General features: G+C 35.0%; 3 protein-coding genes across 6 annotated transcripts in view; 2 read left to right on the top strand and 1 right to left on the bottom strand.

The window, feature by feature from the left end:
* The window catches only part of LOC134843901 (uncharacterized), a 681,357-nt gene that overhangs the window by 287,901 nt on the left and 365,470 nt on the right, over positions 1–27,986 (bottom strand). The window lies entirely within an intron of this gene.
* Positions 24–21,220, top strand: LOC134857082 (AP-1 complex subunit gamma-1-like). 4 transcript variants are annotated; one of them, XM_063873436.1, is made up of 18 exons: positions 24–388; positions 866–1,007; positions 1,503–1,676; positions 2,213–2,308; positions 2,871–3,106; positions 3,556–3,669; positions 8,515–8,658; positions 9,047–9,101; positions 11,301–11,429; positions 11,762–11,839; positions 12,136–12,263; positions 12,518–12,535; positions 16,349–16,453; positions 17,164–17,380; positions 18,420–18,615; positions 19,113–19,333; positions 19,941–20,042; positions 20,615–21,220. In XM_063873436.1, the coding sequence occupies exons 1-18, from the start codon at positions 45–47 to the stop codon at positions 20,714–20,716; spliced, it is 2,601 nt and encodes an 866-aa protein (XP_063729506.1). In that variant the 5' UTR covers positions 24–44; the 3' UTR covers positions 20,717–21,220. The 4 variants fall into 4 exon arrangements, with proteins under 4 accessions (XP_063729506.1, XP_063729507.1, XP_063729508.1 ...); XM_063873437.1 differs by lacking the exon at positions 8,515–8,658 and adding an exon at positions 4,159–4,302; XM_063873438.1 differs by lacking the exon at positions 12,518–12,535.
* LOC134857083 (multiple coagulation factor deficiency protein 2 homolog) lies at positions 10,753–27,943 on the top strand. Its single transcript, XM_063873440.1, has 4 exons — positions 10,753–10,764; positions 25,957–26,127; positions 26,635–26,788; positions 27,495–27,943. The coding sequence occupies exons 2-4, from the start codon at positions 25,967–25,969 to the stop codon at positions 27,615–27,617; spliced, it is 438 nt and encodes a 145-aa protein (XP_063729510.1). The 5' UTR covers positions 10,753–10,764; positions 25,957–25,966; the 3' UTR covers positions 27,618–27,943.

Below are 27,986 nucleotides of genomic sequence, written 5' to 3'. Positions count from 1 at the left end.
TTGTATCAATTCGTTGTAGTTTAAATTTTTGCTTTTAATTTCAGATGCCTTCTCGTTTTCAGATGCCTAGTACTGTACGGCTAAGGGATCTGATAAGGCAGGTACGGGCCTGCAGGACACAGGCTGAAGAACGAGCAGTTGTGAACAAAGAATGTGCAACGATAAGAAATTCGTTTCGTGATGACGATAACGAAAACAGATGCAAGAACATCGCTAAATTGCTTTATATTCACATGCTCGGATATCCAGCGCACTTTGGGCAGTTAGAGTGCCTGAAATTGATAGCTTCGCCAAAGTTTTCAGACAAGAGGATAGGCTACTTGGGTGCCATGTTATTGTTAGATGAGAAGCAAGATGTTCACTTACTTATTACAAACTCTCTCAAAAAGTGAGTTCAAAAGACGTCCTTGTAATTTTATTTATATTTAATCAAAGTGATTAATAGTATTCAGTGATTTTGATGCATGCTTCGGCTTTCGGGTCGCATTAAAAAAAATTTAAAGAACAAAAACTGTTCAAGAAAATTACCTTGAACAAAAGAAAGTTATGGTAAAATTTCTTATTCGAATGGGAATATTGAATAGGAAATTTTATCTTACATTTCTTTAGTTCAATGGATGGGGAAAAATTTGGTAACTTTTTTCTTTTACATGTTGAATGAAACACTGAAGCCGAAACGTGCATCAACCTCACTGAACAAGCAGGAAAGGCATTCGAACTCATTGTGATTTAAAAACAGTCGAATACAATCAATTTGTACCATGGTGTCACTGTAGCGACTTCGTGGAAATATATTTTAGAAATAGCGAAAAGTTCTGATAAATAAAAATACGGATTCCGTAAAATGATAATGGCAATTTTTTAGCGACATGACACACAGCAATCATTACAATGTAGCGCTTTCACTGTGTACTCTGGGTGCAATTTGTTCCACTGAGATGTGTCGCGATCTGGCTGGCGAAGTTGAGAAGTTGCTGAAGTCGTCCAACTCATACATTAAAAAGAAGGTTACTTCTTTTGAAACATAGACGGCCGTCTGAATCTTTTGAATGGGTTTTTATCGTTTTTGAATTTAAATAGTTCAAAAGATGTTTTTTTTGGGTATTAATGGCGCTTAATGAGGCTGCTCTTAATTGATGTTTTAAAGCGTGCTAAACACTTCTTATCGGATCCCTAAATGTATTTCGGTGTTTTTGACGGAAAACCAGGCGCTACAATCATACTTCGGATGAGAATGAGTGATGCATGATATTAAGCCACTTCTATCGTGCTTTGAGCGCCAATAAAAATTTCCCAAAATAGCAAAGGCTGCAAAATTTAGCCGTTCTTATTGTTTTGACTATCGATAATGAATGATTTGCGCTCTTAAGTATTGAAACCTTCGTTTAACCAGTCCTAAAGCAATTTCAGTCTTTGAGTAGCAGTAAGATAACGGTGATCGGAGTATTCTGCTAGTTTCAGAGCAACAGTTTACTTTTCGGCTATTCTTGCTTCTTTTTTAGGCCGCTTTGTGTGCAGCGAGAATCATTCGAAAAGTACCCGAATTGATTGAGATGTTCCTGCCAGCGAGTCGCCAGCTACTGCAAGAGAAAAATCACGGCACTTTGTTAGCAGGCGTTGTGCTTATCACTGAAATGTGCACTAAGAGTCAAGACTGTCTGATTCACTTTCGAAAAGTATGTTTGGTTTCGGTTTAAGTTTTTTCATTTATAATGTGAATTCTAAGACATGGAGCTTGCTGTTATTTAGGGAGAAGTGAGTATTCATTGGTGTAAGGGCTTCGCTTCTTTGTCGTCGACTAAATTTGGGCGTAATAATTTGTTTTGGGTATCTATAGATAGTGTGACTCGTCGCTGTATTTCAACTACACGCGTGCGAAGTTACTGATTTCTATTCAACAGATTTGTCAAAGTTTCATTTCACTCAGTAACAATAATGTTTCATTACATGTATTTTCAACGAATACTAAAGTTATTTACTTAGTTTGTTATAATTGAACGCAAAGCAGTAAAAACGTTGTTTTATTTAGTTGAAAGTAAGTAATTATTGTTCTGACTTTCGAAGAAAGCGCGGAACATTTATTTTAATTAATTGCCGTTTATTTTTTTTTAGCTTTGAACAATTCACATGGTTGTTCCTATGAATTCAGGGTTGTTATATAGATATAGTGTGATACCAGTTTTATTAAGCAATTAATGCCCTCTAATTTTAGATGGTGCAAAATCTGGTGCGCATTTTGAAGAATTTGACGATGTCTGGCTATTCTCCGGACCACGATGTCTCGGGTATCAGCGATCCTTTCCTTCAGGTTAGAATCAGGAAAAAAAATTGTCTTCATTTCCAAAGTCAAATTGGAAGTAGGTGAAGTTGTTACAAAAGTCAGTAATTGTTGAAAAGTGTTAGATTTTACCTATACACTTCATTTTAGTATAAATGATAAAATGGTGCACTTCAGTATTATTTCTCAAAGCTAATCATCAATATATCATTGATAACAAAAATTTCAAAAAATTTTACCAAAATTAAACCGTGTGTGGTCAAACAGGGGCAGATCTAGGATTTTCTCGGGGGGGGGGGGGGGATTTTCAAAAATTTTGTCAACCTTTTTTTTCGGTCGTCCAAATTGATTTTCTGAGCTCTTTCATTGTACTAAAAAGATCCCGCTTTGGCCAAATTCGGCATTTTGGCACTCCCCATTCAAACTTAGTATAAATTGACGCCAAAGGCTCCTTTGAATAATTTTAGGTCCGTCACCCAAAAAATTGATATCCCAAAATAGTACATAGGGGGACCCTTTGGGTCGGCAGGGAGTCGAAACCCCCCTTCTAAATCCACCCCGCTGGTCAGAAATGATGTCCATTTCAATGCAGGTTCGGATCCTGCAGCTTCTGCGCATTTTGGGTCACAATGACGCGGACGCTAGTGAGGCGATGAATGACATCCTGGCGCAGATTGCGACCAACACGGAGACTAGCAAGAACGTCGGCAACTCCATCCTGTACGAGACTGTCATGTGCATTATGGACATCAAGTCAGAGAGTGGACTAAGAGTGCTGGCTGTGAACATACTTGGACGCTTCCTCCTCAATGCTGACAAAAATATCAGGTACACTTCATGCGTATGCAAAATGAACAAAAAGCAGGAATTGTTGGAAACCGATTTTATCGTATAATTATTCAAATAATAGAAGCTCGGTTTAATTGACTTAGATTGAGGCACAGGTTAATAGGCTGCAGTTTTGAGATGGTTGAAATTGAAAACAGCAACTGCAAATCAACGATCGATGTGAATTTCCCAGTGAGCTTCAGTTTTTTCCTTTGCGCTTATTTGCATTGATGACTTACAATTTCGATTTTCATGTTCTGTGAATTTTTTAATACCTCATTTTGGATCTTGACTACCTTATTAATTAGGATACGCGTAATTGTTGAATAATCCCGTAGCTATTTTTGGTAATTATTTTTCAAATGGGGATTGTTTGCAAAATTTTCATTTTAAATACTTTACCAAGTGCCGTAATAAACTTATTTTGGATACTTTTGTGGTGTGTTCAGATATGTTGCTCTGAATACCCTCCTGAAGACAGTGCATATAGATTACAATGCAGTGCAGAGACATAGGTCCACAGTGGTGGAGTGTCTCAAAGATCCCGACATCACAATCAGAAAGTAAGACCACGACATCCCTTTTTTACTCAATTATAATAACGAATCCACTTTTACTCAATATTAATAACGACTCAGTAAATCCATCCTCTAATTAAGTCAATTTAAATCTAATGAAAAAGAAGAGTTCAGAAAAAAACTAGAATAAAAAACTCAGCGGATGCCGTCTGAGATAAGGATTTTCTGTTCATCCGTTGGTTTTTAGACATATAGTTCATTCGACTGTTCGTTTTTGACTTTTACCGAAAAAATAAGCAAGTGGTTTGTTTGTCTGTCAACTAATTGTTCATTCAAACCTAGTGAAAAGGTTTTTTTTAAAAAAAAAAAAACTAAAATAAAAAATTTCTTTATTTTCAACTTTGGGCAATCGCGGATAGCTGGTGTAAAAATCAATAGATTTAAAAGTTATTTGTTATTCTGGCAGTTTTGTTTCTACTGTTTTTTTTCTGCTAAAAAGCAAGCAGTTGGTTTGTGTTTGTCTGTGCTTGCAAGGAGAGCGATGGAACTGACTTTCTCCCTCATGAATCCGAGCAACATTCGGACTCTTATGAAAGAAATGATGAGTTTCCTCGAGTACGGCGCAGATGCGGAGTTTAAGTTTTACATCACGTCCAATATATTCCTGTGCGCCGAAAAGTAAGAATCGTAGTCGATGTGTGAAACATTCATGCAACCAAATATTCCCCTTAGTTCACATGCAGGGTACTGTGCAAACATCCGATATGTCAAACATCCGAAAAGTGGAAAACCGTTGAAAACGTCCAAAAAGCAGCTTTAGTAGGGCAAACATCCGACGTTTTACTAAGGGCAAATATTATTTTTCATAATATTCTTAGTTTCATATCATTAGGTAATTGTTATGCAAGTTAGAATGTTTGAACAGTTTCTCATCTCATATCGGATGCTTGCAGTAGACCCTGAAATGAAATAGCATGATTCGATAGACAGTTTTGCAACGACAAATTGCAACGATTATGTATTTGTTTTCCCCAAAAAGATGCATGTTAAAAGTTAAGACCAAGTAACCCTGTTGTACAGACGTAAGGTCCTTTCTGTTTTTGAAATATTTAAACAGAACAGTTATGCACGGTCAATTTGAAAAGTACTACATGCTTCCATATGCTAATAAACCTGGGTGTCTGAAAAACAATCCAGGCCAAAAAAATTCATGCCAATAGATTTTTCATTAACTTCGCCAGATGCCTTCTCAAATGTAAACGAACATAGTGAGCCACTTATTTTAGTGTTGTATGTTTTTTTTCAAACTCTTAGAGCGTAAAAATGTGTTTTCATTTTGGCTCAAGGGTATTAAAGCTCATCTGCGTAACGGACGTTTTCCCAAGTTTTATCGGCTAACACTTTTTTCAATTTAAACATGGCGCTGGAAATAATCATTTTTTTTGTAAACAATTTCATTCGGATCAAAAACTGCAAAAAATGCTTATGATTAAAAAAAACTGATCATAGTCTTTCCTGCATAACAGTTTTTGCCATTTCTCGGCTTTTTCGTCGCTCTATTTTCTGGAATAATTTTATTTGGGATTCTAGACAATTTAACAGAGATTGCTCATAGAAAATTAATTTTGAGAGATTTTGGGTTCAATTTTTCTTTTCTTGAATTGTGCTCGACTCTCTGCTTCGCATCTGTGTTTCTTGTTCGTTTTTCGTTATTTTTTAAGTGAATATTTCTTGAAGTGATGCAGATCTCTGCTTCGCTTCTGTGTCTCATGTTCGTTTTTCGTAATTTTTTAGTTGAAAATTTTTTGGCGAGTTAGTGGATGTCCATCCAAATATTGTGGGCTTCATTACCGCTCGATAAGTTTTACCTCATTGCTAATTCAACGCCGGCAACGTTTTTTTGACATTTTACTCAAAATATGGAAATTTTGATAGATATAATTTTTTCGGCTTCTTTTTCAGCTGCGATCAGCTTAGTGTATTATTACGAACCTTTTTTTTTCTAACCTAACTCGCAAATAAAAGTGTTCATTTATTTGGAAATTGTCACTGTAACATTGGAAATTGCATTGGATCTGTTCTCTGCTTTACTTGTGGCTAGTGATTGTCGGCTAATAAGCTTCCGTGGCTGAGTGGTTAGTGTGTGAGGGTTAGTGTGCTTAATCTCTAGGTCACTAATTTATTTTTAGCCTAATGGCATTCGTCTCCTTTTCTGTCGGCTAGTTTGACCTACTATGCTTCTGTTGTATCGCAAGCGTATAATATTTTTTTAAGAACAGGAAATAAGACTACGAAAAATCGTCTGCGGAAGGTTTCAAACAGTCGGCTAAGTCGAATTGTCAACTGCCTAATAGTTTTGAGGTTTTTGGACGTATTAATAAAACTTGTATGGTTATTATACACGAATATCATCGATGGTATTTGTGGCTTCATCAATGATTATTTTTCAACCTAGCGAGCGTAGTGTAATAGAACGACTATTTTTTTCCAAACAAAGTCGCAAATAGTGGTGCCCTTTTTGGTGGCACCTTTACGGCTTTTTGATAGCATGTGCATTGACATTCGATTATTAATAATTTAACACAGTTGATGCCTTTTAAATTCATGAAATGAACCCAAAAAGTCTATTTGTTTCAAACAACAACATTAATTACGCTTCTGTTAGCAAGCGTTATAAAAACTCGCTTTCAGAAATTTTTCAACTCAATATATCTCGGAATTCCAATTTATTACATGCATAGTAAGTGTGGTTGCTTTCAGTTTGTTATGAAGAGTCATGAGCGTAGTGAAAATACTATCTTATAGGTCTTGGTGTTTTTTTTTGAAAAGTATCTTCGCCCTCAAATTTGATTTTTCGCGGTTTAACTTTCAATCTCAAATTCATTTGCATAATTGGATTTGAATTACGCTCTCCAGTAACCTAAACTCAAATGGAGCAAAAAAATTAATTAATGAATAAATTAAGTAATTGGTTTTAGTTAAATGAATTTTTATTTTTAAAATTGCCAATGGAGTTCCAATTTTCTCTAAACGGGTTTGTTTTATGAAAAAATTGTATGCAAAAAAGATTCTTAAATTGCAAATTCGATGTATGTTTTTGTTCGAAAATATCGTAAATAATCGAAGCAATCAGTCATGTTTTAAGACTAGTGAACGTAGTGAAGACTCTTATATAGGTCTTGGTGATTGTTCCGACCATTTGACAAATGGGGAGGAACTTGTATTCGGGTGTTTTTTCCACGCAAAATCAGGTTCCACAAATAATCTTTAGAAGGAGTCGAGTGTGCATCATATTAATGCCCTTACAGTCGTGATTCGAAAGACATCAAAACGTTGTCCCTGTATAATACAAAACAGGTATGAAACTTTTGTTTTTAACTCTTAATTCGAGCGAATAAAGCTAGCGAGCATGCTTGCAATAGATTATTTTGATTGCTTAATAGCTTAAAATAGCCTAATTTAAGCCTTGAAAACTATGTTTTACTCGAGTAAAGTTAATTTTTCTGAGATTTTTAGCGCCTTTTTGCGATCAAAAACTTCGAAAATTCTAAAAACTACTTTTTTTTTCTAATAATTTTTCGACAATTTTTTAAATTTATTTTGCTTGTAACGCTTGTGGTTAGCAGGCGTTATCAAATCGGAATATGTAATTTTTTCAATTAACAACTTGTTTGACAGAACCATTTGAATCAACTGGTATCTTGGTTCATAATGAATTCAATTTCTTAACGTCTTTGGCCCCCTTAGTCGGAGGTAACGAATACGCTTGTGACCTTAGAGATCCTGGGTATTAATCTGACAGGAGCTGTTGTTTTTTTTTCAAACGGGAAATAGTCCGTTTCTAAAAAATTGTAGGCTTATTATTGTCTGCTTATGTTTTGTCGGCTTAGTTGCCATATTGTAGAATTGGTTTTTTTTGTTTTTTTTTTAAACATTCTTGTTGTTTTTAGTGTTCTGATTTACCTCTGCTGTTTGTAATTTTTGTAAGCTTGACTTCGTATGTTTTCTTTTTGTTTTTTTCTTCGTTCAAAAACTTTTTTCTGCCCAAATGATTTCGGCCTGTTTTTTGTTATCGGCTTAGTGACCTAATTTTTTCGATTCGTTTCACCTCTGGATCGCACAAGATGCCAAAACTCTTGATAGAATAATAGTTCAAGTTTTTCATGATAACAATTTTTTTCCGGCTTTTTTTTTCCTTTTTCTTCGGCTTGATTGGTTTCGGTCGATATTATATCTGCTTATTGGCCTCATATTGCGTCTTTCGACGAGCGGAAAAAGTTTTTTTTTTGTGGGTGTCTGGGTTTCGAGGCTAAGGGGGTCTCAATAACTTTTGTTAGTCTTAATTTTTTTAACAGTTTTTAGGAATTTTTTCGTTTTTGGGCCTAATAGGTTGCGGCCTATATGTATCGCAAGTGGTGCGAAGCTCAGCTTTGCCTCTGTGTTTAATTATGACTGTCAAACTTGCCTAAGCTCTAGTTTTTTTTCGTTCAAATCCTTTTAGTACACCTGCAGAAAAAACGGCACTAGTTGAAAAAAAAAAATTGTTTGTTGTAGTTTTCTCAAATTGGGTCGATTTTAAATAAAAAGTGCAAATCATAAATTGTTGTAGAAATTCAAAGAGCTTTAAGGGCATCTACTTTTTTATTTGAAATTCGAAAGTTGAGATTTTTTCTTAAAAAAAAAAACAAGTCAGTTTTTTTTCTGTTTACTTGCCTTCATTGCTCTTTTCCAATTGGCTATGCTTTTGGTTTTCTCGAAATTTGTGACATGTTTCCAACTGTTGGCTCGACAATGGTTCTGAGAGTGGATTTACTGAGTCGATTCCATTTTTAATGGAACAGGTTAAGCAATCACTTGAGCGTGAGATGTATTTCAAGTGGTTTTTCAAAGGCGTGCGCTGTTTCTCAGTTTTGAATTGGTGAATAAAAGCAACGTGCGCATGATGAACAAAGAACTTCTGGAGTTCCTGGCCGAACCAGACAACAGACAGTTCCGAGAATACGTAACAAGCAACATTTTTGCAGTGGCCGAAAAGTATGTGTTACCGTTTCATCTGTCAATCATTTCCGGGATCTCTTTAATTACCCCTACTTACCCCCATTGCAAAAGGGTTATTCTCTTATAGGTAAAAAAATTCACAAATGCTTAAAGTTGATTTTGTCGTTTGTAAGGGCAATTACTTCTTAGTAGGTACCATCAAGGAGGGTGATAGTTAAAGAGATCCCATTCTCGTTTCATTTATTATTTTTAGACATACTTACATTTTTAAAAAATCAAAAAATATTTTTGAACTTGCATGCTGGAATGTTAAGTAGAAGCATGTCAATTGCTTTTCCCCATGTGCTTTTTTTTCTATTTGAAATAAACTATTGATATTTTGTTTTTTGATGATTTTACTTAAAAATGAGATGTATTTTTTCAGGTACGCGCCGCACAAACAGTGGCATTTAGACACTACAACCAAGGTTCTCACAATGGTAAGTGGACATACCAGTTTTTGCTATTATGGTTTCGACTGCTTAATACTACTACTATTTTTTAACGATTATTTCCTATTATTTCTCCTTCTTTTCTTGCAGTGTGTCGTCTAATTTAGTTGACCTTTTGACCTTTCCTTTGTAAAATAACCAGAAATCTGAAAAAAAAAATTGATTTAAGTATGAAAGAACGAAGTCAGTTTGACCTATATAGGTACTGATGATTTTTTTTTAGGAAAGTCTTGAAACTCCAGACATGCATTCATACAAATTCATGCATCTATATATGCATCTTTTCAGTTCATTTCAAATGAATGCATCAGCTGAAAGTTTAAAGGGGTGCAATTACAAATGGGAAATTTGGGTGAAAAAAATTGATCGGTTTCTAGCTTTGAAAGTCGATTTTAATCAGTGATGTCCAATTAAAAAAACTATTTAAATTAATTTAAATTTTCATTTAATTTTCAAATTAAATGTGAAATTATGAGCCCACTTAATTTAAATCGAAATAATTTAAATTGCTCCGGCGGTATTCGATTCGACGCCAAAGTTACAGTTTTCTCATGATAGTAAATTTAACATTTCACAGTTCCGCGGAAAAAGCAAACAATCTAAATTTTCACGACAAATTTGATGAATATTTGTAGCAAATAGACATACCCAAAAAATTGCTGTGGAATTCGTTTCACAAAATTGCGAAAAGTACCTAAAATTGGCAGAAAACGTAGGAGTAAAACAGACTAAAGAAAAGTTTAAAATTCTAAAGGAAAATTTAAATAGTTTTTGAAAATTTAAATTAATGCCAACAATTTGTATAATTTTCTTAAACAATTTTAATTTAAATATCAATTTTTATTTTAAGTGGACATCACTGATTTTAAAGTTTAGATTTCCCAGCGGAATAGAAAATTTACTCATTGATCCAGTTCTAGAAGTTAGGCTAATTAAAAATTATTAGGCCAATCATAAGCAGTTCTTGAAATTCAAAGGGCTTTAAATTGATATATGTTTTCGTTGAAATTCGAAAGTTGAAAAATGTTCAATCAAATTTTTCTCGAATGATTGTTTTTTGTACACTACCAACCTTCTGTTGGCTATGTTATTTTAATCAATTTTTTTGCATTTCTTTTCTAAATTCAGTGTTTTGGATGTATAAATTATTATTTTGTTAAATTGTTTGTTTAAAACGAACAGTTTTTGCTAGCTGTTTTTGCCTTTTTTGAGTTTGCGATTTGCTCTTTTGTCGATAAAGGACACAATGATTTGCACTTATTCAGAATTAGTTATCATTTTGTGATAAAACACAAACAAGACTGCTCGTATATCAGGGCAAAGCCCTGAATGTTCCAATTGTCCCTTAATTCATATCGAATAGTTTGTGGGAAAAGAAAATATTGAAAACCTATAAGTTTTGGACAATATCAAAGTGTAAAATTTTGAGTCGTACAAAATTAATACGACCGATTACTAGCCTCAATTCAATTTGGAACGATTTTGTTGTGCGGGATAATTCGCCACGCATGAATAATTCTGGTTACGCTCTCAGCATTATGAATAAACTCTTCAAAGCGCTCATAATTTAGTCCAGAACATGGCCAATTGGGCAATTTTCCAACCAGCAGAATTAAAAAAAAATCATTGGAGGTAAAATAACTTATTAAATTTGAACTCAGGAAGTCGATATCTTCAATGGGGTTTAAAAAATTTAAGTTGAAAACTACTATTTTGATCGGCGAAAATTGACTGAATAAAAAAACCTTTCCGTTTTCTTCGAAAGTCGGAACAATAACTGCAAATCTCGTTAGTAACCTTATAGGGTATTTTCTGTTATGCGACCCAAAACTGATCTTTTTGTTTTTCTATCGAACTATTTCTCGGATCAGATTCCTTGAAACTAAGTACAGGTAAAGAAAATCAAGTTTTTCATAAAAAACAGAAGCTCAATTAACAATTTGGGTCTTTTTACTTATTCCGCCCTAATATGTAACTATCACAATGTGTTAACCAGAAATGATAATGCTCGAACCTGCTTGGCTGAAATTGATTGTGTTGTTAGAACATAGTTTCAAAAACTCATTCATCTAATTATTGATGAGCTGTTGAACTACTTCGGGCGGAATAAGTAAAAGTACCCAACAATTTTCTTATTTGGGGCCGTACAACAGAAAAAACCAGTCTATTCTTACTACTCCATTGCAGGCTGGCAACTACGTTAGAGATGACCTCGTTTCGAGCATGGTGCATTTCGTGTCTCAGACGCCCCAGTTACACGCACACGCGGCCAGGAAATTCTACAAAGCACTGCTTGAGGAAAATGTCATTGAACATGTAAGTTTGCAACAAACACGAATTTATTTCAATCCATATTGTTTCACGCAGATAACTGTTGAATAAACGAGTAAAATCACTTTTTGTTTCAGAATTGTGAATAAAAAACGAAAAAATAAGTTTTGCGGTTGATATCGGGCTGTTCGAACTTCAAGAAACCAGTTGAGAGTGGATTTTTCATTGTTATTTCTTGATCCTAATCTTAAACTCGAAGATTACCTAGATTTTTGTTAAAATATAAAATATTTCATTGCCGCTTCACTTCAAACCGTACAAAATCCTTGACAAGGATAGACTAGGAATTTTAAGATGTGAAAACTGTTCTATTTTAGCAACCTCTGATCCAAGTGTCTGCATGGTGCATTGGGGAGTTCGGAGACCTGCTGCTGACAGATCAATCTGAAGGAATCGTGAGTAGAATTTCCTATCTGCACAAATTTAAGAAAAAAAAACACTCAACTATTGCTTGTCTGATTACGAGAAAACTCATCGGTTTAATTGAACAGTATTATCTAAACTCGATGGCTCTTTTATGTAGAATTGGTCGAAAATGTTTATTGTAATGGCGCTTAATAACTTGAACTGTCAATTTTTTTGTGACTTACATAATAATTGTTTTATTTGTAGTTGTTTACTTGAAGACTATTTTTTGTCACATGATGACTATGTTTTTGTTTGTATGATGGCACTAATTGTTGTTGTTTAGGTGTCGGAGGAGGCGGTGGTGACAACTTTGGTGGGGTTCCTGCAAAGTACACATGCCACGCCCATCACCAAAGACTACATCATCAACGCCCTCATGAAGCTCAGTACCCGATTCCAGAACACAACTAAGTCAGTCCTCTCAATACTTCCGCTCAAATTAATAGTGGCTAAAAGAACCAAGTAAGATTAATTGCTAGTGGGTGAAATCATAACGACGCTTATCTAACAGCAATATTTAAATGTGATGTCAAGTGAAACTTTTATTGTAAGTTCATATAATCGATCGTTGTGATGTGAGTTTATAGAATCGAATCGCAAAAAAGTTGTAGTGTTGTATGCAAGTAGATGCCCATAAGTTTAAATTATCTTGCCGTGTATTGTAGATACCAACACATAGAGTCGTAAGTTGAGCTGTTGCTCGATTCAATCACAGTTACTGTTTTAATTGAATGAAATGTTGGTTGAAACTGACAACCTACTGACGAGGTGTGGGGTGGTTTGGTCTTAGAGCTAACTGTGACCGGTGATGGTGCTTTTCTTACCTTTAAACTACACTGGGAAAGGATGCTAGCATCGTTTTTGACTTGACTACTTTTAAGGGTTTTTTCAAAAAAACATATTGCTTCTATGAATTGGACTAACAAAGCACAATTCATACAACAACAGGTGATTTTTTTTCGGGACCCGATAGCATATTTTTGGGTTTTTTCCAGAATAATTTCTGGTGCTTTAGTTTACTGGTGGGGTAATTAATTAATTATAGACCCCAAAAAATTCAAACAAAGCAAATAAATATGCAGCTATAGTTTTTTTTCTATCGGATTGTTTTCCAGCTTTGTTGTTCCGACCATTTGAAAAATGTGGAAAAACTTTGTACTCGGGTGTGTTTTTTTTTTGCCACGCGAATTAAGCTACTACAAATATTCATCGGGATGGGTCGAATGATATATCATATTCAAGCCCTTTCAGTCGTGATTTGAACGACATTAAATAATTTGGATAAAAGTTCCTGTGTCGAGAAAAACCAGTTTGAAGTGGCTAAGTAGACTTACAATAGCTTATTAATGCTTAATTTAAGCCATGGAAGCTTAGTTTTACTCGATTAAAGTTGGTTTTTGGAGTTTTTCAGCGCCAATTTGGGAATCAAAAACTTTCTGCAAAAACTTTTGAATTTTTAATGTATACCGGCCTTAACGTTTTTAGAGGTTGTGCCTACTGTTTTTTTTAAATTTGTTCGCCTTTTGGTTTTGACTGAGACTTTCTGTGGCGTTAGTTTTGCTCAGTTTTTACCACGGCTGCGTTTTATGCTTTTCTGGGTTGGTTTTTGTACCCGGCTGGATTGCATTTCCAGAAATTTTCGACTAGATAAGCCCACTCCTTTTTTGTAGTTTTTATTCAATTTTACACTTTTTATTTCTAACAACTCGCAAGTAAAAGTGTTCATTAAAATTTTTCACCTATTTGGAAGTTTCACTGTAGCATTGGAAATTACATAGCATCTTTTCTCTGCTGTATTTGTGACTAGTGTTTGGATATTACCTATTAAGCTTTCTTGGCTGAGTTGTTGGGATGTGAGACTCTTAATCTCTAGGTCGCACGTTCGAATCTTAGAAATAGCCGATTTTTTTTTTGTTAATTTGAGGCATAATTATCTTTTCCTATTTCACATTGTAAAGCTGCTTTTTTGTCATGTTCTCGCTAGTGTTTGAGAAGCGCAGCTTCGCCGCTGTGTGTAACTTGTGTCCCTTTTATTTTGATTCATGCTCTTGAAAATGAGAGGCATCAAAACTAGCGTATGCAGACGGTTGTCTTTTGATAGCGCGAGATGTTTTTGATATGAATAAATTTTTTCGGTGCATTTTACACAAGTAGTTTTTCTTTTTTCCTACAAAAGTATCAATCGCATTTCTTTTCACAGCTTTACAATGAGTCTAAGCCACTCTATTAGAGCGCAATCCTTCCTATGGGATCTGAATTAGACACCATGCGTGAAGCTTTTGTTTATAAGACTCGAATAGAGTCTATAGATTTTCTGTATAGAGTCTGTCTACAGTTTGTATAGATTTTTTGTTACTTGTTTTTAAATGGTAGCTTTGACCCTGCAAATATTAGATGATAGCTTGTGCTTCTTTTGATTCTCATATTTGAGTTTGTTTTTTCTATTTTACCTAACTTTTGATATGGTTGTTTTTTGAAGGGGAATTTTTAAGACTCAATGAAATATAGGTCGCGATGATTTTTGTATTTGTTTTTTTTACGATAATTTCTAGAATTTGTTCACGCTCAAATTAGATTTTTTGCCATTTGACTTTTACTTTGTCATTTCATTTCTTTTTTTGAAATTAAGGCAAAATTCTTCACTATCGAACAGTAAAATTGTAAAGGGCATTAAAAAAGGAATCTTTTTCTAGTTTCGAATATAGATGAATGTTAATGTTGAAGTTTTCTAGCGGAATAAAAAATTTGCCGACTGATCCAGTTTTTTCAAACTGGGTTAATGTTATCAAATAAGCGTCATTCATAATTCAGAGTTTTAAAGGTATAATTTTGTGGAAATTGAAATTAGTATTTGTTTCAAAAAGACAGGCAGTTTTTTTTCTGTTTTCTTGTTTTCATTGACTCTGTTCCAACTGCTTGTTGCTCATGTTTCTTTTTTAAATATGAAAGGTTTCAAAAATTGGTTTCTCGAATTTCTTCTTGGAAATAAATTTTCTTTTTTGACAATTTTTTTAAGTTAGATCTGTCGTCTGCGAAATGTTGATGCTAGAAATATCAATTGTCAGATGTTTGATTGCTTCTGGTCGCAGGTTTTTTTTACACTTGCACTTCAACCGGGTACTTGACTTTTTTCTCGTTAGCCAATTTATTCACAAAATAGTAATTTTAGTACGAATGGTGAGTTCCACCAGCTCAGTTTCTTGAAAATTGAAATAAACTACCATTTTTGATAAGGTGGTAATTAGGTGGAGTTATTTTCAGACAGTAATTGTTTTTCAAACAAGTTTCTTTAAAACATGCTGATTTTTTTATTCATGGTTTTCGTCTTTGTCTCCGTCGATTCTTTTTCCAGAGCCTTCAGCGATTCTGCAGAAATTTGTAAACGGTTATAGAATAGAGTTTATTTTTAGTTATTTAATTATAGTTATTAATTTTGTTGGCACTCAATTATCTCTTTGGTGGTTATATTTTTGGATGTTCATTTCCGACATATTTGCTAAATGGAAGACAAATTACGCTCTGCCATAACAGAAATAAAATTGAGGACAAATAGAGTCTAATTGTTAGTTTTTAAGAGGAAGTGTAACAAAGCAATCGTTTGATATTTCTCTCTCAAATTGGATATGTTTTCTAAAAACTTCACACGTACTGTTTCTTAAAATTCAGGGCACTAAACCTAATCAAGATTCGATGAGCGACGATCAGACTCTTATGTAAGTCACGATGGGTTTTTTTTTTTTCGTTTTTTTTAGAAAAGGTCTTCAGAATTTCCAGAGTTTTTTTGTTCAGAATCAAATTATTGTTTCGTGGTTTGACTTTTGATTTCATTTTAATTTCAGTTCATTTTCTTTGTGAAACGTAACGCAAACTCCACTATCGAACAGCAAAAGTATAAAAGTCACAAAAAAGTGATCGGCTTCATTTCTCGAAAGCGGATTTTAAAGTTCAGATTTTCCAGCGGAATTAAAAAATTACCTATTGATCCGGTTTTAAATTAAGTTCGTTTTTTTTCTGTTCACTTGCGTTCATTGACTCTTTTCCAACTGTCTTTCATTAAAATTGGAAAACTAGTAATAAATCTATCTTTTTTTGGTATATTTGAGTTCCTCGGCACTTTTCCAACTTTCTGGCGGCTATGTTTATCGATTGTGAATTCATTTTCTGTGTCTTCTTCGGGTAAATTGACCCTAAGCTATAGATATACGTACGGAATGTTTAAATGGGAAACATGATTTTGCGTCAAAAACACCCCAAGATAATGTGGCTTCTCGCATTTTGGAATTTTTTTCGACTGAAACAGTTATCTACTCACTCTCCTGAACTCTTTGATATTTCACTGGTCTAAATCAAAATTTGTTTGCTTGCTTCGTTTTGTGTATGAAAAAATCCCCTTCGAAGAAAAATTTTTAACCAATTTTTCAAAGTTATGAAATTTAACCAACACGACAAGAATCAATCGTGTTAATGTGTGTGATGATGATGAAGTTTTATTGCAGTCAAATCCGCCACATTCTCTCCTGTTACACGAGCAGCATAGACGTGGAGTTGCAGCAGAGGTCAGTCGAGTACAGCACCATCTTCAAGAAATATGACTCACTCAGGTACGAGAACACATCTCTCCTATCATACGACAAGAAACTGAATTATGTTAAGTCATTCATACTACAATTTTTATCGAAGTTATGCAGATTTCATATAAATGGAAGGCTGATGTTCTATATAGCTATGATCAGCATTGTGCTGATGGGCGAGTTTTGTGTTTTTTTGATCAAAACTTTTGACCTTCGACCAAAAATTTTTAACAAAACGGCATATTTGACAGAAATTTTAGCCAAATATGTTTGTTTTCGGCAGAGCAAAAAAAAATCGAAATGACTGACCAAAAAATGGGTAGACAAAAGTTTTCAACCCTCCTTCAAATCCCCACACATCTCGACAAAACATTCCTGCGCAAGCTACTGGCCGTGATGTGTATTGAATGCCAAGAAGCGTCCCGACCATAACGTTACTGAATTGCTCAACTTAAAGTTACGACTAGGATGTGATTTATTTGATAGTTATTTAATAGGATGCGATTTTGTTTTTATTAACATTCATGCACATGCTAGTGGCCGTGATGTTTTTTGAACGCCTGGTTAACTTGATTCTGATCATTAAAATTGGTAATGTCACGATGGTTGATCAAAAGTATGATAGTTTCGTTAAATAATCAGGAATGTTAACAACGGCAGGCAATCGGAACCAGGTAATCTAAGAAGCGTTGCGACCGTTTTGATTGGTTTATATTGTTCATAACATGACCGTTTTTTAGACATGGTCTTTTGGAGTCCCTGCCACCGTTCAAAGCGGTGACACTCACAAGTTCAATCGAGTCAGGCGCAGATGCAGCTTCTGCAAGTGGAGACCCCGCAAAGCAGGCCGGCATGGCCAACGGGGGAACCACTGCTTCTCTCATGGCATCCAATGACATAATGGGTGGAGACGTCATGGGTCATGTATCCCAAACAAACAGTGTCGCCACTTCAGATGTACGTTGTTACGCTTGCGATTAGCAAGCGTAATTAGTTCGGAATATAGAATTTTTTTTTTTGCGTCAACAACTAGTTTAACAAGTTCAGTTGAATCAATTGCTGCTAATGAAAACTCAAATTTAACTACTAGGTACTAGTTCCTACTGGTACATGCTATATACAGATCGCAAATCATTGTATTTATAAATATAAAGTTTCGATATTAATTTTCTGCTGATGATTTTTCGGCTTCATGATTTTCGACTTAAGCTCTGTCGGTTTAGTTTCCAAGTTCTGTAGTCCGCTTTGCATACTTTACTTAAATAGCTATCCTGGACACTTTATGGGAGTTACATGCAATTTTGTACAATATGATTTTTTTTGACCAATATGAGTTTCAGGTTGACCTGTCGGCTTTAATTCTGTCGGCAGATTTACGTTTTTTTTCCTTAAAGTTTCCGGTAGTACTTTTGAGATTGATGATACTCTGGCACCAATATTTCAATGCAAAAAGTCAAACGCACTAGGACCTCTTGAAAAACTTTTAATTAATTTAAGCATGAAACAAAATACTTAAAAAAAACACATTTTTCCACTTGCTTCTTCAATTATATGTTTGTTCGAAGTTCTGTTGGCTAATTATTGAGCGTCGTGGTGCTTTCATACTACAGTTGTTGCATCGCAAGTGATGCGAAGCGCAGCTTCGCGTCTGTGTGTGAATTTTCGCCAAGTCTTAGAAGTCCTCATCTTTGACCATCTGATGTAAAGACAACGGTTTAGTTTCCAAAAGAATAAAATTCGGTGCAATATGTTTTGTAACTGCTCAAATTGAAATCGAGATTTTTTTTGCTTGATTGATGGTATACCTCATTAAACTACCTTTCTTGACAAAATGAAACTTGCACGTTAAAAACTAAGAGGATAATTGGAAAATAATAAATAGGCAAGACTTATTCAACTTGTCAAGGCTTTTTACTACTTAGAGACTTCCACCTTTTAATTAACGTGTTAATTTTTTGATATCAATTATCAATAATTTTGCCAAATGTGCTTGTAGTCAACGCTTCTGGATCTGCTGGGTGGCAGTCTGGGAACAGAAGCAGCTCCTGGAAGCCAAGTGAACGGATTCCACAACCACAACACATCTACTACTGGAGCGACCCAATCGAACCTCAATGACGATTTACTTGGTTTGTTCGGCAATCAGAACGCACCCCCTGCAGCTGATAATATCACAAGCATGAATATATTTGGTACGCACCCATTCTCTTATCCAAAAAGATTTTCGCAAATTTCATGAATCGTGCATGGTATCTGAATTCAGCATGGTTCTCAGATGATAACTTTATCCTACGATGCGAATTTGGAAGGATGATAAAAGAAGAAAATGTAACTTGTCTCAATTTTTCTTCTGAAGTAGCATCTAATAGCTCTAAAAAGTTTAAATATTTATAAATAATATCATCATCATATCCGAATTTTGGTTATGGTGCTGTCCCTGTCCCATCAGATGGGATTGGCAGCTCCGGGCATTGGAGAACTGCAGCTCTCCATAAAATAGTCGATGAACATAGATTCTTATATAGGTCGTGGTATTTTTTTGGGTTTAACTGAGGTGTTACGCGACAGGCGAATGCCTTTTTGGCATTTTCTCAAGGCATCAATTAAATTCCATACGTTCAATGTCATACAATGTTTGGTTATCAAATTGTGGGTTGAAAATAAAAATTTACTCCATTCTTTTTCCCAGATGCAGCAACGAAACAACAGCAGTCTGATTTCGGTGACTTCTCCCAACAACCAGAGCAGAGTTATCCCTTGACTAATGTGTACAACAAAGGTGGAGTTCAGATTGCGATAGCGGTGGTGGCTTTCGACTCCATCCAGAACCTGGTCACTCTCCAGTCGCAGACTACGAACAGTTCGAACCAGTTGGCCAAGAACTTCATCATACAAGTCGCAGTTCCAAAGGTACACAATATAATATAGTAGGTATATCATTATATAAGTTTTAAATGTGTGCTATTAGCTTCAGTTAGTGGTGGATTTATAGAGGGAGGTAAAGATACCAGAGTCGACGCCGAAAATGCTGATATAATTGCAAGATGGGCGCCTGGAGGAAGTAATAAACCGTTAAGATGTAATAAGTGTTACTAATATGCGATTTGAATTTTGAATGTGGACGTAGTTTAGAAGTCTGTTGAGTCTCAATGAACGAATAATATTGAGCTTTCAGCTTGGTTAAGTATTCAATCTGCCTGTTTGAATAAGTGTGTTAGGGAGGTCTGTTTTCACTTGCGAGAGCAAGTGATCAATTCATGCTTTTCATGCACAAAAAATTAGTTGTCTTAATAAGGCGAAAAAGCCTTACCAACAGCGAACGTTCAGCATTGCAGTCTCAATTATCTTGATTATATCACTCGCTATTCTCAAGTAAAATATAATGTAAAACGTGGCCGCTATTTTTCTCATTATTTAATTTAAAAAAAAAAAAACATTGTTACTGGCATGGTTGACTTTTTAGACGAAGTAAGGTTTAAAATATATGATGTGATGTGATGTGTTTTGTGTGCTGCAGTCGATGCAGCTGAGTCTTCTGCCACCCTCGGCCACTGACATTGCACCCGTTACTACCACAGTACCCGTGACACAGCTCATCAAAATATCAAACCCAACCAAGGTAACAACACTTGCATCCACATCACACGCGCCTCCCAGTCAGTTCCGCCCCAAAAGCAGTCAGTTCCGGAAATGACTGCTTTTAGAGCGGAAATGACTGGGTTTTTGGGGCGGAGGTGTCTGGTCACGATCATACACACCCGGGCAGAAAGATTTTGGCACTAGAATTTTTTTGTTATACCCTCAACCCACCACCACCCCCCCACACAGACACACACACACACCAACCGCATATGAAATTGCTAAGTTACAATTTCCTTTACACTCTAGCTATATTTTGCCGGTGCTGCGTGGATTGAACAAGTAGTGATCAAAACAAAACTTTTTTTCTTGTAGTTTTTGCGCTCTAAAAACATGGAGTGAAAACATCTTTAAAAAAAGCTATATACAGAATCACTTGTAACCACCGAAGATTTATTAAAAAGATTGGTATGTATTGGGTAACTCACCGCAATCCTTGAAAATGTGAATTAATCCCAGAAACAACCATTTAAAATCTCTTCAACTCAAAAATTCTGAACTGCATTTTTTCGCTGCAGAAACATTGGTCCTTATTGTTTTTCTATAATTTAGCAAAAACTGAGATTACGTGTCAAATTGAGCTACGTCGTGAACGAAGTCCCCCAGCAAGAAATGATTGAAGTGAACAATTTGCCTCCCCTGCCCGGCTGGTGATGACGTCATAATTGCCTCCCCTTTTTCAATCGAGAACAGAGCAGATAGTCATTACTTGGCAGTAGTTGTTCAAGGCCAATCGATGTTTCACTTCATATGAAAACTTACCAACGGCAGTGACCTTATTCGAATCAGTTTCAACGTACACAACTTCATAGTGATGTATGATCCTATTTGAGTTTTGATTTTGGCCCAATTGCAATTAGATCGCTGGTTTTCGATTTACGTGTGCTTATTTACTTGTCTCGCCAGTCTATCTTTTTTGATATTATTCCATATCTTTTCAACCCAAACAGCTTCAGCCCATTCAAGCATGTGCAGCGGATAAATTGTAGTATTTTGAGCTCAACTGTGTAATTAATCCAGAGCTTCTTCCACAACGAAAACTCGTTCAGTTTGTTAACCTTTAACACAGGGGCGGATCCAGGATTTTTGCAAAGCGAGTCAAAATTTTTAAAGAGAAAAGGCCAAAAATTCCGTTCTGGGACCCCTTCATTTGGAGGGTATTGACCGCCAAATTGTCTTTTTTGTCGAATATTAATTGGTCGGCCTAAAATGGATGTAGTAACAGAGTACCAACCATTGGCTGTTTGGGTGGCTAGGGGGCGCGCGTTCCTAAATCCGCCCCTTCCTAAACAACAGTTTTGGCAAAGTTATAACAATAAATGTTAAGAATTATGAAATCAAGAACTGCGAGACCAAAATATGAAACGAATCAGAAAAACATGCACAAGTTCCGGTTTTAATTTTCTGTCAGATTTTTGCCTTTTTTATGAAATTGAAAATGAGTTTTGCAGATTTTCATATGGAATTCAATTCCAATAAATTTCCATGGTTGCTCGTTATGCAATCCTTTCTCTCAAATGGCCTCGCAATGAAGCGCAATGAATATCATATCATTTAATGTCAGTGCTAGTCGAAAATGAAACTATTAGTATACTATAAGATGGGGCTATTCTCATGCGCGAGGAACCGAATTGGCAAAAATTCTCAACTTATCAATCTCCGTTCCTTAAATTGTCCAAAATTGACTGATTTTATTGCTTTTTTCGAATTCATGAATAATGAGAATTCCTATTTGCTGACAAAGTTTTCGCTCATGAGGTATTCACGTCTATAAATAAGATAGCGACTGTTTCTGATGACGTGACCTTGTTATAAATAAAGGGTCAAAACACAAAATCATTATACTGATCACGTTAATCATAAGTCTGAATTGAAAATGTCCCTTTTGATATGTTTTAGTCAGTATATATTTTATTTATTTTTGCTGAGCCGGAAAATGTTATATTGACGATTGGAGTTGTTAGATGAATAATTTGGGTGAATTTAAATTATACGTGTATGAGTCAAGTAATACAGTTAATAATGTGTATCATTGTTCCATTCAAAGCAGACGTTTTACGCCGCCTTGTATATAAATGAAAATTATGAAAATACTTTTTGATATTGTTTGTTTTTATCAAGTTTAGAAGCTTAATCCGTTCTATAGACGATTTGGATCTATTAAACAATTCAATTCTCCCCCCCCCCCCCATGATTTCTTTTGTATCAAAGTCCTTAATATAGCAATTATCATTCAGGTTTGAGGACATTTAACGGCAAATCATTTTGATTGCAATCAAACATTGGATTGTAATTTTGTGGAAAAAATGGAAGTGAAGCTTTGTTAACAGTCGAAATGAAAACTTTCCCGTTATTTTGACAAGCGGAGGTGAAGTTGACAGTTATTTAGGTTTGTAATATATAGCATAATCTATATCATATCGACTTAATTGAAGTACGTTTGTTTCTATTCGTTTTTTTCTACGCAAATGAATGAATGCGACTATTTAGGCCCCTCGTTTATTGCCCCTGGAAAATGAAGGTCAAGGATCGGTTTTGGTTGAAGTTAGATGTGTGTGCTTAATACGCGGAAACGCATATTAACTGTCATGAAAGTAGTAAAGAAATGTAGGTCGTGTTGTTATTTTTTTCATGCTCAAATTTGAGCTTCCGGGATTTGACTTTAATATCTTAAGTATATTTAATTTTCTTTGTTTACACCAGCATAGTGTTTTAATACCTTCTTCTTTTAAGATTAATGAACCTAGTGAAGACTCTTATTTAGGTCTTATTGGTTTTTTTTTCAGTAAAAATTCGTAAAGTCTCTAATAGCTACAGATATGCATTCATACATTTTTATGCATTTCTGAATGCACTTAGATATATATGCCTTTTTTGAGTTCAGTTGAAATTAATTTGCTGAAAGTGACGTATATAGAACTCTCCAAATACGAACCTGGAAATGGCGCGAAAAAATGTGAACGATTTCTAGTTTCGAAAGTCGAATTTAATTTTTAGATTTCAAGCGGAGTAAAAATTTAAACTGTTGATCCAGTTTTCTCAAGTTGGGTTGATGTTATCAAATCAGCTCCCAGCATAAATCATTCTAGAGATTCAAAGAGCTGAAAGGGCATCTTTTTTTTCTTTGAAATTCGAAAGTTGAGATTTTTTCAACGAAGTCATTATTTTTTTATGTTTACTTGCGTTCATTACTCTTTTTCAATCTTCGATTGGCTATGCTCTAACCTAACTCGCAAATAAAAAGGTTCATTAAAAGTTTTCACTTACTTGGCGGCACTTTCTGTATAACCACGATCTTAAGCATTGGTAATTTCAAAGCATCTGTTCTCTGCTGGTGCTCTGTTAGTGAGTTATTCATAGCATCTGTTCTCTGTTTGTGATTTGTTAAGCATCCGTGGCTGAGTGTTTAGTGCGTGATACTCATAATCTCTAGGTCGCAGAATGAATCCAAGAGGTAGCTGATTTTTTTTTTACTATTTCGAACTTATTTCTATTTTTTGCCCTTTAAGAGTGCTGATTTTCGTCGGGTTCTACCTAGTGTTTGCGAAGCGATGCTTCGCTTCTGTGTCAATGGAAGGCAAATTCCTCTATCGAACATAGAAAGTGTAAAGGCCACGAAAAACGTGATCGACTTGAAGTATGAATATGAAGATAAGTTATCAGACTCCCAGCGAAATATAACTTTTTACCTATTGATCCAGTTTCCTCAAATTGGGCTAATTTTATCAAAAAAGTGTCCATAATAAATTGTTCTGCACATGCAAACAATTTTGAGGCCATCTATTTTTTTTCTTCGAAATCAAAAGTTGAAGGTTGAAAAAAAAACAAGTCAGTTTTTTTTTCAGTTTCCTTGCGTTCATTACTCTTCCAACTGTCAGTTGGCGATGTTTACGTAATTATTATGCAAATTTGCACGTTTGCAACATTTTCTCATATCTTATCGGCTGCTTGCAGTAGACCCTGAAATGAAATGGCTTGATTTGATAGACAATTTTGAAACTACAACTCATATGTTTTTGTTTTCCCCAAAATATGCATGTTAAAAACAAGTGATAAGAGCAAGTAAACCTGTTGTACAGACGTAAGGTCGGTGAAATGTTATAATAGGTGGTACTTTTGAGTGGAATGTATTTATTAAGTTTGAGAACTATAATTCATAACATAGTAATTTCATTTTCAATCAATTATACTACGATTAAGATAATTTTTGTGGATACAGTACTCTGCCAGATAAAATGCAATTCAAAATTTACACTTTTGCCAAAAAAATTAGTTTTGAAACAAATTATTAACAATGTGCTACTTATATAGCTATTGTGGATCTTTGTGGGCGTTACATCCAATTATGACGAAACTTGACGAAAATTTTTAGCTGAGTTTCAGCTTATTGGCTGTCGGTTTTAGTTCTGTCGGCTTGTTTACCGATATTTTTTTTTCTCTTAATGCCCACCACCACGTTTGACTTCTTTAAGATTATCACCAGTTTTTAAAAGCCCGAAGTTAACTCAACTAGAACCTTTGAAAAACTTAAATAAAATAAAACACGAAATGAAAAAAAGTACTTTGTTTATAATTTTTTTTTTCGTTTTTCCACTTCCTATTTCAATTGTAACATTTTTGAACGACGAGTTAGCTATGTTTGTTCTGGAGGTTCGAAAATTATTTTATTTGAAACGACCACAAATTCAATGACTACACGAAGCTAAATTATACCCATGGTTGAAATATCGGACAAATGGAGCATGACTTGTTTCATAAGATAGTTTGATTTTATTGTTTGAGAGATCTCGAAATAGAGATAACATTTTGGCTTTGGCAAAGTTTTCTCAAAACGGATTGGATTTATTTTAAAAAAATTGACAGTCAACTTTTTTCGCATTAGTCAAATTTTGAACCTTAGAGCAATTGCGTATAATCAGCCGTATGTACTTCATCAAAGCGTAATATTTGCTACCTGGTATTTTATGTTCAACTTTGCATGAAGTAGTATGAGGCAAGGCGCCATGGCTAAGTGTTTTTTTTTGTATTGCATTTTGTTTCCTTTGTTAAAAAGAAGGCAAACTCTCCAATAGTACAGCAAAAATAAAAAGGTCACCAAAAATGCGATAGATTCTAATTTCGAAAACGGAATTTAATTATCAGATTATTGAGCGAAATAAAATGTTAAGCTATTAATCCAATTTTATCAAATCGGGTTAATTTTTATCAAAAAAGGGTCAAATATATTTTGCTCGTGAAGAGCTTTAAGGGCATATAATATTTCTTTAAAATTCGCAAGTTCAAGTTTTTTCCGAAAATAAGTCGGTGATATTTTTCTGTTTTTTTTTCATTTAGTTTCTGTGTATATTGGCTTCCGTGAAATCAATAACAGTTCTCCAACTGTCTTCTCTGTATCTGATTTCTGTATCTGTTTAAATGCTTTTGTATGTAGCCTAGAATTTTAGAAAACAAGTCGGTGATATTTTTCTGTTTCCTTCATTTAGTTTCTGTGTATATTGGCTTCCGTGAAATCAATAACAGTTCTCCAACTGTCTTCTCTGTATCTGATTTATTTATCTGTTTAAATGGTTTTTTATGTAGTCTGAAATTTTAGAAAACAAGTCGGTGATATTTTTCTGTTTCCTTCATTTAGTTTCTGTGTATATTGGCTTCCGTGAAATCAATAACAGTTCTCCAACTGTCTTCTATGTATCTGATTTCTGTATCTGTTTAAATGCTTTTGTATTAGTCGAGAATTTTAGATGTTCACTCTTGATATTTGGTGCTCGATTGTTATTGGCAGATCGCTTTTTCTATTCATTCGACCTTTCTGTTGTGGGTTATTGATTGTTATGATTAATTGTGAGTATCGTAAAAAATACTGGTATGTTTTATTTTAAATTAAATTAATTTTCAGTTGTTGTAATGGTGTGTAGTAGTTCAGCTTGCTTTTTGCTTCTATCGCTCTACTCAGTGTTTTTTGAGATGACTCATTGCCACGAGGGACCTCACGAGCCTTTGAACATGGACCAGATCAGAACAAAGTTTGAGAAACTTAGAAAAGGAGATCTGGACTCTGAAGACGAGTAAGTGTATATTTTGTGCTAATTTCATCCAATTTTTTTCAACAAATTAGATGATGTTTCATGGAAACTTATGGCTTTATGCTCATGCATCTCACCGAAACCTTAATTATACTTTCACAAGCAGCTATGAGTTCATGGTTTACCAATAAAAGGGTATAAACAAAAATAAAGTATTCTACAGATTTTGTGGACTATCATGAATCGAAACCTGACTGAAAATGTTTCTGGCTTAGCTTATTCGGATTTATTTTTCTTCGTGCAAATTTTCCCAGGTATATATGGTGCGTGGAACCGTAATAATAGTTTCCTACATTGGTATTAATAGTTCTTCCATATCAATAGAAGTTGAGGTGACAATTAGCAAGAATCGATGCTTGTAATTATGTAGATGCTCACCCGCTTATATTCAATTAGCATTGACGTTCAATTTTGTATGGCATTGATGTTTGTGTTGTGGACGTTGTGTTGATATTATTATTGTTGATATTGTTGCTTCTATGATTGCAGCCACATCAAGGAGCACCTGGAGGAGATCTCTCGGATCCCGGAGGAGGAGATGACGAGGGAGCAGAAGCACTTCCACTACTTCATCCTCCACGATACAGACAAGAACTACAAGATAGACGGGCTCGAGATACTACACGCCATGTTCCACAGAGATGTAAGACACGCTCACCTCCCCTACCCCCCCCCCTCTCTCTCTCTCTTTCTCTCTCTCTCTCTCTCTCTCTCTCTCTCTCTCTCTCTCTCTCTTTCACACACACACTCATCCTCCTTTTTCGTTTAGAACGAGTCATATTTCGCCCCACATTTATTATGACAGTTTGTTTGTGTGAGATATTTGGGTCGAATTGTGCCTTTTAATTTAAGAGGGCGAAATTTAAGTGGATCCTTTTTTGGGATCGAGTCTTTGAGAAATCTCTGTACACCTTGAATATCGATCAGTTTAGTTAGTAGTCGAGTGTCGAGATCTTGCAATTTCGATAAAGTCTTCATTTTATCAGAACAATGTGGGTTTTCTGGAGAGTTTTGAACACATTGTAGCATTTTTCAGGGTGGAAAATTTTCCTCTGTTTTATTGGAGTTGATCGTGTGAATTTCGGGAGGCAAAAGTTTGCAACAGTTTCGAATAGATTTTAGATTTGTAAACCTTAGATTTGTAAAAAAAATTACCTATTGATCCAGTTTTCTCAAAATCATTGATCCAGTTTTCTCAGTTACCTATTTGAGTCAATCATGAGTTTTCTTGAAATTTAAAGAGCTTTCAAGGAATTTTTTTCCTTTGAAATTTGAAAGTTCATGACTTTTTTCCAACTGTCTGCGCTGGCTACGTTTTTTTTTTCAGTTTCGATGTACTTGTTTTTCAGACAACTTTGGAGTGGAATTCCAAGGAAATGTTAGGCCTGGTGGATAATCTGCTAGGCGAGCGAGACAGCAACAATGATGGCTTCATCGACTACTACGAATTCAGGACCATGTTGACCATTTAGCCTCTGTCTGCTAAGCAGAAAGTTTAGTTTAGCAAGTGCACTTACCATATCGAAAAGCACCTTTCATTTATCAATCGATATCGATGCCTTCTTACCTAGTTGTGTACATTAACAGAGCTATATATTCAGTTGACTAGCGATGCTCATTTGCTCTGCAGTCATTAGGTTTATTGAAATGTGAGAGAAATTGGAGAAGAACTTACGAAGCTTGTATAATCAAGTTCCCTATCCGAATGTGAAGTTATGCTACCCTAGTCGAACTCGAAACTTCCAGGCGCTTGTATATTCATTCATAAGGCTATCAGAATCTTGTAAGGCATCGTACAAACTAGACAATGTTAGTAGGAATCTTACAAGAAACAGTTTTTT

This window comes from Symsagittifera roscoffensis, chromosome 1, assembly GCF_963678635.1.
Source record: "Symsagittifera roscoffensis chromosome 1, txSymRosc1.1, whole genome shotgun sequence".
In the NCBI taxonomy this organism is placed as follows: Eukaryota; Metazoa; Xenacoelomorpha; order Acoela; family Convolutidae; genus Symsagittifera; species Symsagittifera roscoffensis.
The sequence above is the reverse complement of the archived record's forward strand: the minus strand, read 5'-3'. Positions and strand labels throughout refer to the sequence as shown.